General features: G+C 42.7%; 2 protein-coding genes across 3 annotated transcripts; one reads left to right on the top strand and one right to left on the bottom strand.

Annotated features, from left to right (window-relative positions):
• Window positions 1-2,569: 2,569 nt before the first annotated feature.
• rfesd (Rieske (Fe-S) domain containing) lies at window positions 2,570-8,955 on the bottom strand. Of its 2 annotated transcripts, XM_076284697.1 has the most exons (4): window positions 8,804-8,955; window positions 8,347-8,526; window positions 7,554-7,588; window positions 2,570-7,104 (listed from the first exon to the last, which is right to left on the bottom strand). In XM_076284697.1, exons 2-4 carry the CDS (start codon window positions 8,504-8,506, stop codon window positions 6,796-6,798), a joined length of 504 nt encoding a protein of 167 aa, XP_076140812.1. In that variant the 5' UTR covers window positions 8,507-8,526; window positions 8,804-8,955; the 3' UTR covers window positions 2,570-6,795. The 2 variants fall into 2 exon arrangements, with proteins under 2 accessions (XP_076140812.1, XP_076140811.1); XM_076284696.1 differs by lacking the exon at window positions 8,804-8,955 and having other exon boundaries at window positions 8,347-8,797.
• Window positions 8,956-9,296: 341 nt separating this feature from the next.
• Window positions 9,297-11,011, top strand: nudt2 (nudix (nucleoside diphosphate linked moiety X)-type motif 2). The gene is made up of 3 exons (XM_076283349.1): window positions 9,297-9,427; window positions 10,035-10,158; window positions 10,374-11,011. Exons 2-3 carry the CDS (start codon window positions 10,038-10,040, stop codon window positions 10,691-10,693), a joined length of 441 nt encoding a protein of 146 aa, XP_076139464.1. The 5' UTR covers window positions 9,297-9,427; window positions 10,035-10,037; the 3' UTR covers window positions 10,694-11,011.
• Window positions 11,012-12,662: the final 1,651 nt, after the last annotated feature.

Genomic DNA, 12,662 nt, shown 5'->3' with positions numbered 1-12,662 from the left:
ACTGGCTCGCGGTCGGCCAGACAGAACAAAAAAAAAGCCGCACATGACATGCTAGGCTATCTCTGTTATAACAATAGGCATATGACAGCCCATGAGCAGAGAATGTGCAATACGATCTGCTGTATTCTGCATTCCAGTTGACCAAAAAAATTCACTTCTCGGAAAATGTATCATAATAAGGCCCTTTCACACTGGCAAAATTGCCGCGATTTTATGTACCAGAATCGCGGAACGAGTGTCCCTTTCACATAGACGAGGCGGAACGGCGGGACAAAGGGTCTCGCCAAATTTACTACCAAGCCCCCTAGACATTTTGCCGAGTTTTTTCGTTCCGCCACCAGTGTGAATGGGTCAAGGCGGAAAGGGGGAACGTGGGCGGGGGTGTCTAGTGACGCTATGCAACCCACCACCGGGAGATTTAAAAAACACACACAGCTGATAAGAACGAAGAAGAACAACAACAACAAGGAGAAAGAAAACATGGCACACTGGGGAGACCAAGAAATCCGGACGCTCCTTGTCCTTAGGGGAGAAGATGAGGTGAGGCGCCACATGAACAGGACAGTAAAGGATGGTCTATTGGAAAGACTGGCCGGAAAACTCCGCGACCTCGGCTATGCACGGGACAAGATGCAGGTCACCAGCAAATTAAAAAGCCTGCAAAAAATTCAACAGCGTCAATGACCACAACGGCAGAAGTGGCAGGGGGAGACTGGATTGGCCATATTTCCACCTCTGTTGTGCGATTTGGGGGAGCAGCCACTCGGCCAACCCTGTCGCTCTTCAGAGCAGTATGGAGGCGACACCTGCATCCCCAGCACCCAGTGTCTGTTCTGGCGCCGACACCAGCACCAGCGATTCCAACACCGAAAGCCAACAATCAGCCACTGATAACCAACCAGGTAAATTCACATTTTCGCAATTGCAGGCCATAACATTCCCCTGTGTGTTTCGCCGATTTGTTTGCCTATGAAACAACCCGACTAAGCTTCCAAAGGGACATGCAGTCGCAGTCTTCCCTTATGCGGGACATGATTGCAAGCATACCAGCTCCTGTACCAGAGCACAGCACCCCACGCCACTACCGTGCACCTGCTGCAGCGTCCTACCACTCTCCTCCGTCACCATTCCCCTGCTTCCACATGGATGAGTCACACAACGGGCCGTCTGCGTCTTATCAGCAGCTGGACTGATCATATTGTTGTTTTTAATTTTGCGATTTTTAAAAAACATTTTTAAGCACTGCATATTTTGCAGTTATAGGGCTCTATTTTTGGTATGGATGGTCTTTTTTGTATGTTTGTAAATAGTTATAATACACTGTTGCACTGATGTTTCATTTTGCACTTGTAAATAGTTAATGTTTGTAAATAGATAGGCTATAATATGCCTACATTGCACTGTTGGATGTTTCATTTTGCACTTGTAAATAGTTCAAGCATATTTATTTCTATTAAAACATTTATAGTTTAATCTTCCTGTGTACTTCACTCATTTACATTCGCCAGACTTCACAAATACAGCCTAAGTCCGCGGTTATTCAAATGTGGACGTCTAATCGGTGAAATCACACTTCTTATTGTAATGCTTAATGCATTGTATACCGATTGCTTTGGTAACTGCACCTGTTTAGAATATTGTGGACTTTAATGCTAGGAATGCCTGCTGTATTGTTCGAGGACAGGCGATAATGCTCTTGAACAAGAGTAGGTATTGTAATGCTTAATGCAACTGCTCCCTGCTTCTCTTCAATTTCTCATCCAAATTACTTTTTATTGTCCGAAGACGTTGCTCGCAAGATGAATCCGATTCTATCGAATCATAGCACTGCACGATGATGCAAAGCAACTTCAATTGCATCTGCAAGGTAGGCCTACTAAAGATGTGGGCAGCAGCTAGCCAAAGTGTTGTCGGTTCTCCCGCCATGGCTTTGAAAATTACACACCTGCTGCATATGAAGGGTGCATAAGGCCCACGCACACGCCCCCTATTGCACGTCACGTTTACATTTGCTAGCTGGTCCACCTGGTCCCACCCATAGGTCCTGTCTCCTGGCTCCCCAAATCGCCGGGACTTGTGAAAAGATCAGCAGGCCGGCAAATTTTCACCTCATTTTCAGACACACGTTGCGGCAAAAAGACGTCTCCTCTTCCCGCAAATTTTGCGTAATCTCTGTGTGAAAGGGCCTATACATTCCTGGTTGAGGACAAAACGTGATAATATCGGACATGGTCTAATCCAGGGTTCTGGTCTAATCCATAGACTGTATATATACTATACAGTATGTTCTAATCTATTCATAATATTCCGACATGTAGCTATGACATCATGAGCAATCTGGCACGTCATTGTTGGGACACTGCAGCTTGGAGTAGGCCTACCCATCAGATCAGACCGCGGGCCTCTGACCCATAACATCGGGCAGGTATTTCACACTCTAAAAATGCATCATTATCCATTAAAAATTTTGACATAAAGCAAAGTAATATGTTGGCCTATTTCAGGATGGCGAATAAACAGCCTTCAACAAACTTGATTGTAGAGTTGTAAAGGAAGTAATCTAGTTTATTTCTGAATGTATTTTTATGTGTTCTATATTGACAGGCTTGCTATGCGGCGGCCACTGGGTTGGTTTTGCAGCCGTCTGTTGAAGAGTTTCTCCTCCCGAGGTATTGTGAGGCAGACCATTTGCCTGGCAAGCAATCAAACAAACTAACAAAACACTCGTCCAAAACAATCTGGTGGTAGACCCAACCTATCAAACCACAATGAACGATTCGATGGTCGAATCAACAAATATCTTCATTAAATCATTTGATGTGGGTGAAGTTTTTCCCAGCCTGATAAAAATAGCATAAGTAAACATTTTCTACCATTAGGCGCACTTATAGGCCCAACAAGCTTAAAAGAATGATTGCATATAAGAATACTGTGTTAGCTGTAAGACAAAAAACAAACTGGAAGAAGCTGATTAATTTACAAAAATACTGAAATGTAGCTGGTAAGTGCATACATTGTGAGTTGCATCTCATTCAAAGATTTAATTGAAAAAGATCCTAAGGCAGCTTGGTGACACTGGCAAGTGGTGACCCAACACAACCTTTTGCAGTTTATCAATATGGGAAATTATAGGGGAAATAGGTGTTGTGATGATGATGTGATGGTGTTGTGATGATGTGATAAGCAGGGACTTTAAAACTTGGATTCGTGGCACCATGATGAGCCGTTACAGAAAATTCTGTGTTGCACCAATGGTGTGCCAAAAAAACCCAGCAACCTTAGTGCAGTATCACTGCAAAAGCTACAGATAAAGAGAAAAAAATATATACTTTCATCTGATCTCTAACACACTGAATAAGCTTGAATTGTTGTATAGATGGTTTGTGCGCTGATGATATACATTCTCATGATGTCACTGACTTCAGCTCAGGTGATCCAGTCAATCATGGACTTCCTGGACGAAATCAAGGAGGAACTCATGGGAGACAGTGACCCCTCCTCACAGGTGATTACAACTCTGGCAGGTGGCTCCGAATAAGATTAAACTTTGTAATGTTCCACCTCCAATACAGTACAATACCCAATACAATACTGGATGAAGAGCTAGGAGATGGAGCTATTCACAATCACAACAGAGAGCATTCATTGTCCCAGGTGGTTTTCAGTGTCAGATGTCTGGACATCCTTGCTCACATCTTGCTTAAAGCTGGCTTTCCTGTTGTTGATTATAAGTTGACAATTATTAGTTGTTCCTGATTGGACCATAAAGGTCGAAATACCCATGCTTGAGCCAACCATTTGATTTGACGCTCATTTGTCTCTGATGAAATGGGCCCTATTGCATTGAAACTGTGAACACCTCCAACTGCAGCCTCGGCCTCCAAGGCGCGTCAATTATTCAGGTTCTGAAGACAGTGTCATGTGGTCACTGCGGCATGTCAGGGTGAAGTCCATTAATGCACCTTATCTTCATGCGCTGGCCTTTAGTATATTAGCCTCCATAGAGCAGGTCAGCCTGTGCTTTTGGTTATGGCCCATGACAAGAGAAGTCTGACCCCTGTGACCTACTTCCTTATTTCTGACAAAAGCATTTTCTGACAGATGTGTCAGCCAGCCATTACATCTGCATATATATACCCCCTTCATAGCAGCTGTAGGAGTTCTCTCTCTCTCTCTCTCTTAGTAGGCACTGTCCAAGATGATTTATGTGCTGTCTAAGCTGTGGACATTAACTGCATGCCATCAGGATGGAAGCGTTTCAAACGTACGACCCATCGTTTTGTATGGCATGGACAGAACCTTCTAGGTCAACAATTTGTGCGAAGTGAAAACATTTGCAGTGGGTGCTAGACACAAAAACCACCCTGCATGTCTTGCAAAATGCCTGGCAGGAGAACCATTCAGGAGCAATGCTTGATGAAAATTGTGTGTAAAAACTGGTAGCCTAATGTAGGACCTCATTTCCTTTTCGTGGAGAATTTGTTATTAGTCAGCTAGTCTACTCAAATAAATATGGTGATGACCAAAACTCCAAACTGATGACCCTGTTTCGTCTCAGAGTCTAATTTTTCATTTAAATTCAAAACAGAGAAGGAAAAAAAGTACCCATGGAGAAAGGCCTACAATGTCCAGATCAGACTCGGCGTGATTTGTCTAAAGGTAACTCTAAAACCTTCATGACCGAAACGAACTTGTTGACAAATGGAGTGGCTGGATACTGGGCTTTTTGCCTTTTGCTATGGTGATGGGGGCATAACAACCACATGGCTCCTACTCATGAGGGTTAGTGAAGGGCTTCCCTAAGCCGATACGGTTAATGTGCCTCCTTAATGGAGTGGGGGACAGTGATGGGTTTCCTCTACTCAGTGTTTGGAGTACAAATGGGCAACCCTGCAATAATGAGCAGCGGATTAACTCAATATTGTAGTGGCTTAAAACGTAATCAGTTTGTTAAGCCATATGCTGAAACAACACAAATCGTAATGATACAGCTCACTGGTGATTTGTAATGCTTTGAAAAAGAAAGTGTAGTACTACATACTGATATATAGTGTTGGTCTTTGCGAGTCAACTTGCTAATGTTACACTAAAACCACTGTTGCTTTAGAAGAACTGATAGAACTGGAGCCACAGTTAAGTATTTTCCAACTTTTATTCTGGAGTATTGTCTGCCATGTGGTGGCATGCTGGCATAAGGCAGACATAAGGCATATTACAATGGGGGCGTGAGGGCAGTGACCAAAGCAATGATCTGACTTTTGCCTCCACAGCAGAGTGAAAGGCGGAGGATCAGACGCGCTCTGCAGGCCCGCCCCCACCCAGCTACGCCAGGACTGCTGGGCCACAGTCACCACAGAGACCCTCCCCGTTGGCACGCAATCCGTCTCGGCTCTGGCCCTCGAACCCGAGCGTGGCGGTGAGGGACGCCATGGCGCAGAGGAGCCAGAGATAGAGAGGATCGCGGCCGGCCCGCCGTCACCAACTAACCCCTTAACAGGTGAAACATGTACGAGCTGTCAGCCCTAATCCAGCTCATCCTGGGAAGGAAGCGTAGAGTTGTTTGAGCGTGACGTCAAATAAAATGTCAACATGCCCTTTGAGAGTCTAGAGCCTGTCCTCTAGGGTATGATTCAAATTAATTTGTAGAAACCTTCTTAACCACTGACGCAAATTAACATTAATTATTAACCAGCTCCCCCATTCTTTCTTTTTTGATAAAGGAAATGTTCCTGTAATGTAAGTACCAGTACTTTTGTGATAAAGGGAATGTTCCTGTAATGTTAGTCCATGTTGACTTGTACTTTTACTGTGTTTACCCATGGTGCTATTATGGAGACTGCAAGTGGAAAGCAACTGTATTGGCACTCACTGACTATTTCCGTTGACATCAGCAAAATAGAAGGCTCTCTTCCAGGCCCACTCCACTGAGATAATTGGACGTAGTAGCCAGCTATGGGAAATATGTCAGACAAATATGTGCACTGTTCATAATTACATAAACCCAGGGGATTCTGGGTATCTTTTAACATTTCATAAGTCTGTTTATAATAGCCTACAGAGGGCTATCTACATGAGGGCATAATCATGCTCATGGGCCATGGCAGCTTCTAACGAATACCCTTTCCCTCACCTTCTTAATTCAAAGCTTAGCGTGGCTGAATTTGTTGTTTTTATACACAGTATTAAAATTAAGTAAATAAAAACATTAATTCATTTTAGAAGGAAAATGTAATTTGTAACTACCGGTAAATCTCCTGAAAAATATACAGGAGTAATTAAACTTTATCATTATTAATTACATTGTGATTATTCTGAAGACACAGTGGTTTGCTTTCAGAATGAGAAGAATGAGGATGGTTTTACAATGCTAATTTCATGAGTCCCTCAAGCCTGCCTTGATCCACCACAAGCATAAAGAATCAATTATTTCCTCTCTCCCAGATGCTGCTAATGGACTAATGTATGCATTTCTCTTTATTTGTTTCAACTAATATTTTTGTACAAAGTATTGCTGGACTTTTAAATGTATTTTATTACAATGCCATATGAGAGGAGAATGACTACATATGTTCTATATGTTATATAGTTTTGTTACACCGTAAAGAATGACTGTGCTATGCAGTAATCTAGTAAACCTGAAAAGAGCTAGACCTGACCAATTAGTAATTCCTGTGTGAAGTCCCAAGTATGTGCACTTGCTGCTTTATGTAGGAACTATGGAGTCTATGGAGGCAAAAAAAGAGCCTCTTGCATGGGTGAAAGGTGATCTGTCTAGAGTGGTCACTCTCATGGACATCAGCAGTCCTCCTCGTCTTCACTGGTGTCCATCCCCTTGTTGTCTTCCACCAATTCCCTATCCTTCCTGCCCTTTTCGGTGTAATAGTAGTCAGACTCGATATAGCACGTGGTGTCCGACAGGGTCACAAAGACATCCCCGCCATCCTCGGTCACTTTGTGGACCCTCTGCTTGATGCCCTTGGAGTACCACTTGTAGATACGCTTCTCCTGGCGTGGGTCAGCAGCCCTGTAGAGGCCCTCTCCCTCTGCCAGTGTGATCTTGTACTTGTGCTTGGGGCAAATGATGCACAGCTTCTTGTCAATCTCCTGTATACAACAACAATAAATGAGTCACAGTTTCATAAAAACCGAAGAGGCAGTGTACAGTTGGGTAGCATTTCTGTGAATTACCATAATACAGGAAGGTCAGTGATTGCAAAATATTCCTCTTTTTATATTAACCATCATTGTGGTTTCATTAAGTCAATATGCATAATGTTTATGCACAGTCACGAACAGTGCCGTGAGTGTGTACATTGTTATCTGTCAGTAGGGGTCGAGCACCCTAACACTTGCGTAGCTAGCAGCAGGCTGTACCAGCTGTGAGACCAGCCTTATCAGCCAGGAACAATCTGATAGTGTAGGCCGTCTTTAGCGCCCATGTCTGCTACAGGCACAACCACAAGGCATCAGAGAGTTGCTTTAGGGGATGCGGTCAGACCTTGACAGGCCTCTGGGAATACAGGATGAGACATGTGGCGCTCTGCTCGGCTCACCTCGATGTCACCCAGCTCCAGTTTGCTTCCCGCATCTGTAAAGAGAGATGTTGTTATCACTGCACGGCGGTAGCCGCGGGCGACCAGCTGTCTTTCTCATCTTGGGCTCCACATGCCATTGCAATAGAGCTCTGTGACAACACTCACTGAGGCATGAAACCAGAGAGGCATAGCAGAGAGGGTTACTCCACATATCCCTCCTACTCTCGTGAACACAGGTTAAAAATGTTTTGAATATTGAATGCAACTGCTTAAACTATTCCTTTGTTGTTTGGACAGACTCATCCACACACACACACATACTATTTGTCTAACCGAATACATTAACTAAGTAATTGCCTACTCATGTGCTATTATTTTCAGCTTGAAATTATCCAAATTTAAAATATTTGTAAATTATTTGTTTGCCTCATTCAATCACCAGCATGCATCTAACTTAAGGGAATATTAAATAGGTTAAGGTTATCCTTCCCTGCAACCAAGAGAATATAGGCATAGAGATGCTGTAAGATCATTTTTCTATCAGGGTGACCAAACCTCCCAAAATGATGGTTTGGAAATACAGATGTGTAGAGTGTGATATAGCCTAGAGACATTCCTAACACACAATTCATTAAATCAGTTTCTTTTCATTTGAGAACTCAAACCATTTAACATGTTTGCCAATACCTTGGCGACATAGCCACACTTGGACGCAATGAGATAATTCGAACATTCATGATGCACCAATGGCTACATTGTTGTTGCTCTGTCGCCATCTACTGAAACACTAGACAGAACCGCTTCTACTCACGATAGCAGTGGAGGTCCAGTGCGTAGAAGGTGTCTGGGTGGTATATGATGATGATTTCTCTGCCGTCCACTGTCCTGACCGAACGTTTCGCCTGGACAAGATCCTTCCGCTTCCCTACAAAGTGTGCCTGGCCACACACACCATTCACCTCCGTAGTCATGATGGACCTCGACTCTAAATCTAGAGAATCTTTTTCTTTTAAACAGTGTACTAAATGACCTGGATTAAAGATTATTTACATTTTAAAATATTTGCATTACTGATTCTCTATCTTGTCATTGTGGGCTAAATGCAGAGAAAATGCTGACTCCCAGAAGGCAAGCCTAATGTGGGAGAACATATTTTGAGATGGCTAAATAGACTAGGCCTACAGATTAACAATTGTGGCCGTGGCACAGACCTTTTCATAAAGTAGTAACAAAGAATAAAAAATATACCTACATTTATGTTAACTTACCTTAAGCCTACCAGACGCTCACGCACCACTTGTAAAGCTAAAAAAATGCCGCAAAGAAATGTGCTCAAGTAGGCCTAGTCCCGCTATCTTGGCAGAACAGTTAACAATCGGACGTCACATCGGTCTTATCACTGTCCCCCACAAGTAAGGCCTCTGCAGTTATAACACTTAAGAACATCTGCGAGATTGTCACTGAGCCTTATTCTTGAAACAAAGTAACCTAATAATGAAACAAATATTTAAAGTTTATGTTAGAGTAACGGTCCAGAAATCCCCAGACTTAAATAATTCATTAAATTTATTTAGCATAGAACACCATTGTGGTAAAGACAGTGTAGAATGTAAGCCAAACTATTTCTCTCAACAATATTTTGAATACTTATTATTATTGCCATGTAATAATGACTTATACAGATAAATAGCAGCGCAGTTGTAGTGGGCCTATGATTTTGGCCAAGAGTAGCGGGTAGCGTTTGAAGCACGGGGACATGCATGTATTCGTGGGCATGAATTGTGCGCAGCATATGCGCAGTTCAAGTGCAGCTAGAAATCGAACGGGATTGAAAGCGGAACTGTGCGCTGTGTGCCATCTACTCCGTCTGGACTGAAGCTGTACAGACTGGTGTGAGTGTATAACCTAATGCATATTCAACAAAACGCTGCTATTTATTTTAAAAGCTTGGGAAAGCAGTAAAATACCCCAGGTCAATATGACAGAAATTCTGTTTCACCTGTGCTAAAGAGCTTGCTCACCTACTCGCTCGCCAAAGTCTTAAGGTTTACTGCTTCAGCTAGGAGCCTAGGTTTACGTTTGCTAATACAATTAATCATGTGCCATATTTTGATGAATTAGTAAACAACGGGTGTTGAATGCCTGGTGTAGCGTTATGAGCTTACGAGTGGTCGTATCTCGGTGCAGAATAGCCCATATGTGTTGTTGTAGCCTAGGGCAGGTTAGCTCCAACTTTGTAGTTGCACACTGTAGGAAGAAGGGGACGAGGAAGAGTCACTCCGCGCAAAATATTTACATACCATGGCTGAACTGTTGATTTGAACTTTAAAGCCAGCCACAATAGCGGATTTAGGCTATAGGCTTACGGTGTTACCCACTTTGTTCCCTATATGTTGTCAGATCAGAGGACTTAGCCTAAGTTAACCATACTTCAATGAAATGTAACTATCGGATAGGCCACAATATGACAAGGAATCTCTGTTATCATTGCAACCCCAGGTGATGGCGCTGCGAGCGTGTGGCTTCATTATCTTTCGTCGTCTGGCTCAGGCTCCTCCTGACAGCATTGAATACCTTCTCCTGCAGACGTCCTATGGGGAGCACCACTGGACTCCACCTAAAGGTGCCTCTTAGGGCCTACATTCTGAAACCTTACACTGCAATTGCCTGTCTAATGTGTCTGGTTGATCCTTCTGTATAAGTCAGACAAAAATGTTGTGTGAATTGTGTAGTTCACCTACTGAAGTGCTTATCCCTATCACTCAGTATGTATTCATGAGATTTTCAGACCAAAAATTGTATGTTATATGCACATTTGAAAACCTTTTTTTTGTGTAGGTCACGTGGACCCTGGTGAGGATGACCTCACCACTGCACTCAGGGAGACCCGTGAAGAAGCAGGTCTTGGTGAGGAACACCTGTGCATTGTGAAGAACTTCCTGAAGGAGTTGCACTACCAGGTGCGCGGGAAGGATAAGACTGTACTCTACTGGCTGGCTGAGCTTCGGGACCCTGCCATGTCTGTGACGTTGTCTGAGGAGCACCAGGACTACCGCTGGGCTCGGCTAGATGAGGCATGCACACTAGCGCGTTACCAGGACCTCCAAGAGACCCTTAGGGATGCACAACACTACCTGGAGGCCAGTGAGAAGCAGTGAACCAGCTCAGGCAGAAATGTAAAAGTACCTCGATACTGAGTTGAGTGTTCAATGAATCAACACTGCATTGTGTACAGTCATGAGATATTTCTCTGTAGTGTATGCCAAACCATACATACTGGTCTGTCTTACTGGAAGTTTGTCATTGCATGGATAATTGAAAAGATTTACTCAATACTGTATTAAATTCAGCCGCTCAGAAGTGTGTGACATTATAAATCAAGACCAATCTGATGATTGATGAGGTATATGAGAGCAAGGTGAGTCTTTCAGAAGACTGTAAATCATTTTCAAAATGAAGTTTCAACTTTCTAACAATTGGTTACCCCGTGTGTTTTGTGAACAACAAACAAATGTTATTGCCTCTTGTTCTTTGCTTTTGTTGCCAAGTGGGTTTGCTTCTGTTCAGTTGCTGTTGCCAATATTACCTCTTCAAGAAACACGACGTAGGATTCCCATCTTTTTGCCCATTTTCAACGTACTGGGTTCCCATTTAGTGTTCAGGGAGTAACCAATTTATCGGAATCTGATGGAAAGGGACATAATTCTACATTACAACATTACTTCTTGTTCGTTTATCACAGCCTAACGGTGGGTGCGAAGGTGACTGATTAGCCCAATTTGGGCTCAGAAGGTCCTGAGACAGTGAGGGCAGTGAATAGTATGTGTAAAAACCAGACGTGCATCAGCAACGTCAGAGAATCCATTTCCCTTTTTAGAAGTCAGTGTTGTATGAAATTGAGTTTGAGGTTATTATTTTGGTTTAAAGAACTACATTGTGTTGCTTTAAGGGGGAAAGTGTGGTTTCCATTCAGGTGAAAAAACTTCCTGAATATTAATTTCTTTTTCACCAGGGTCATTGCTAGTGTTGTCTATTTGCAACCATACAAACTTGTGTGAGTCTAAACAGCACTAAAGCAGTTTAAGCAACTTTATAGATTGGTCAGGAAATTTGAAAAGACAGGCACTTCTGCCTGCCAATATAGTTTTTGCATGTGCACAGCACATTGAGAAGAATGGATGGTTTCCTATAAAGGGCCAAGTATTGTTGAAGTCAGCATTATATACTAAGTCTGATCCTATAGAGGGAAATTGTATCAACTTGAATAAGATTGATAATGATTAAACCTTTTTCCCAGAGAGATTTCAGTTAGCTTAAACATATCTACTATTTAGCATTAGTGTTTTGGAGATGTCACTTTCATAAGCCCTTGCCCTGGAACTCTATGGAAGCATGCTCCCTTGCCCCTTTGACTGTTGTCCCTACATCCTGTTGTATATGTTGTATAGGTGAAATTGTTCACAAGGGGGAATATTTCAATACAGAGTAGGCCAACTGATTGCATTTTAAAATTATGTTGTTCACCGCAGGGGTAAGTGATAAGTGGTATATTGATCCTAAAACCTGAAGTGCATTCAATTGCTATTGCCTTGTTGCTTGCCGTTTTATATTTACAGTTAAATGCAATCAGTTAAAGGTTAAAAGAAGGAAAAAGTCCATCAGGAATGTTTGTCAAATTTGAACACATTTGTGCTCAATATGCCACTGTTGTCACTTTGTAGTATACCCCCCTGGTCTATTGAGGTCTCTGCCAATAACTCTGGTGTTGTGATCGGAATCTGCACGCTGCTGGAAGAAACTGGTAACCTGGACACTTTGACTGGACAAACCAAAAGGAAAGGTAACTTACAGGTGACTGAAAGCAAAATAAATATGTCATCAGTTTGAAACTGTTCCAATTTGGGGGTCTCATCAAAATAGCTTTGGCTGTGGGGCTATTCCATTCCAGCAATTAGTGTATCTGATCATGATGGACAAGTTGCTTAGCTGACTTACAAATGAAAGTCATGACAGAAAAAAAACAGTATAGATCTTAAATGATAGCCAATGTTTGACTTTTGAGCTACTCATCAAATGGACTCGCAAGTTACTCGCTAAATATCAGAAGCGATATCTATACTCCTAATA

The sequence above is a fragment of the Alosa pseudoharengus genome, unplaced genomic scaffold (assembly GCF_046254945.1).
Source record: "Alosa pseudoharengus isolate Yale_2024_CS ecotype anadromous, Long Island Sound unplaced genomic scaffold, YU_APseudo_1.1 YU_APseudo_1.1_scf_14, whole genome shotgun sequence".
NCBI lineage: Eukaryota > Metazoa > Chordata > Actinopteri > Clupeiformes > Clupeidae > Alosa > Alosa pseudoharengus.
The sequence above is the reverse complement of the archived record's forward strand: the minus strand, read 5'-3'. Positions and strand labels throughout refer to the sequence as shown.

Bases quoted from the DNA above. Each gene is read 5' to 3' on its own strand.
- rfesd (XM_076284697.1), bottom strand. From the start codon at position 8,506: ATGACTACGGAGGTGAATGGTGTGTGTGGCCAGGCACACTTTGTAGGG. The intron at 7,589-8,346 runs GTGAGTAGAAGC...CTCTCTTTACAG, and splicing joins ACTGGACCTCCACTGCTATC to ATGCGGGAAGCAAACTGGAG. The intron at 7,105-7,553 runs GTGAGCCGAGCA...TGTTGTATACAG, and splicing joins TGGAGCTGGGTGACATCGAG to GAGATTGACAAGAAGCTGTG.
- nudt2 (XM_076283349.1), top strand. From the start codon at position 10,038: ATGGCGCTGCGAGCGTGTGGCTTCATTATCTTTCGTCGTCTGGCTCAG. The intron at 10,159-10,373 runs GTGCCTCTTAGG...TTTTTTGTGTAG, and splicing joins CCACTGGACTCCACCTAAAG to GTCACGTGGACCCTGGTGAG.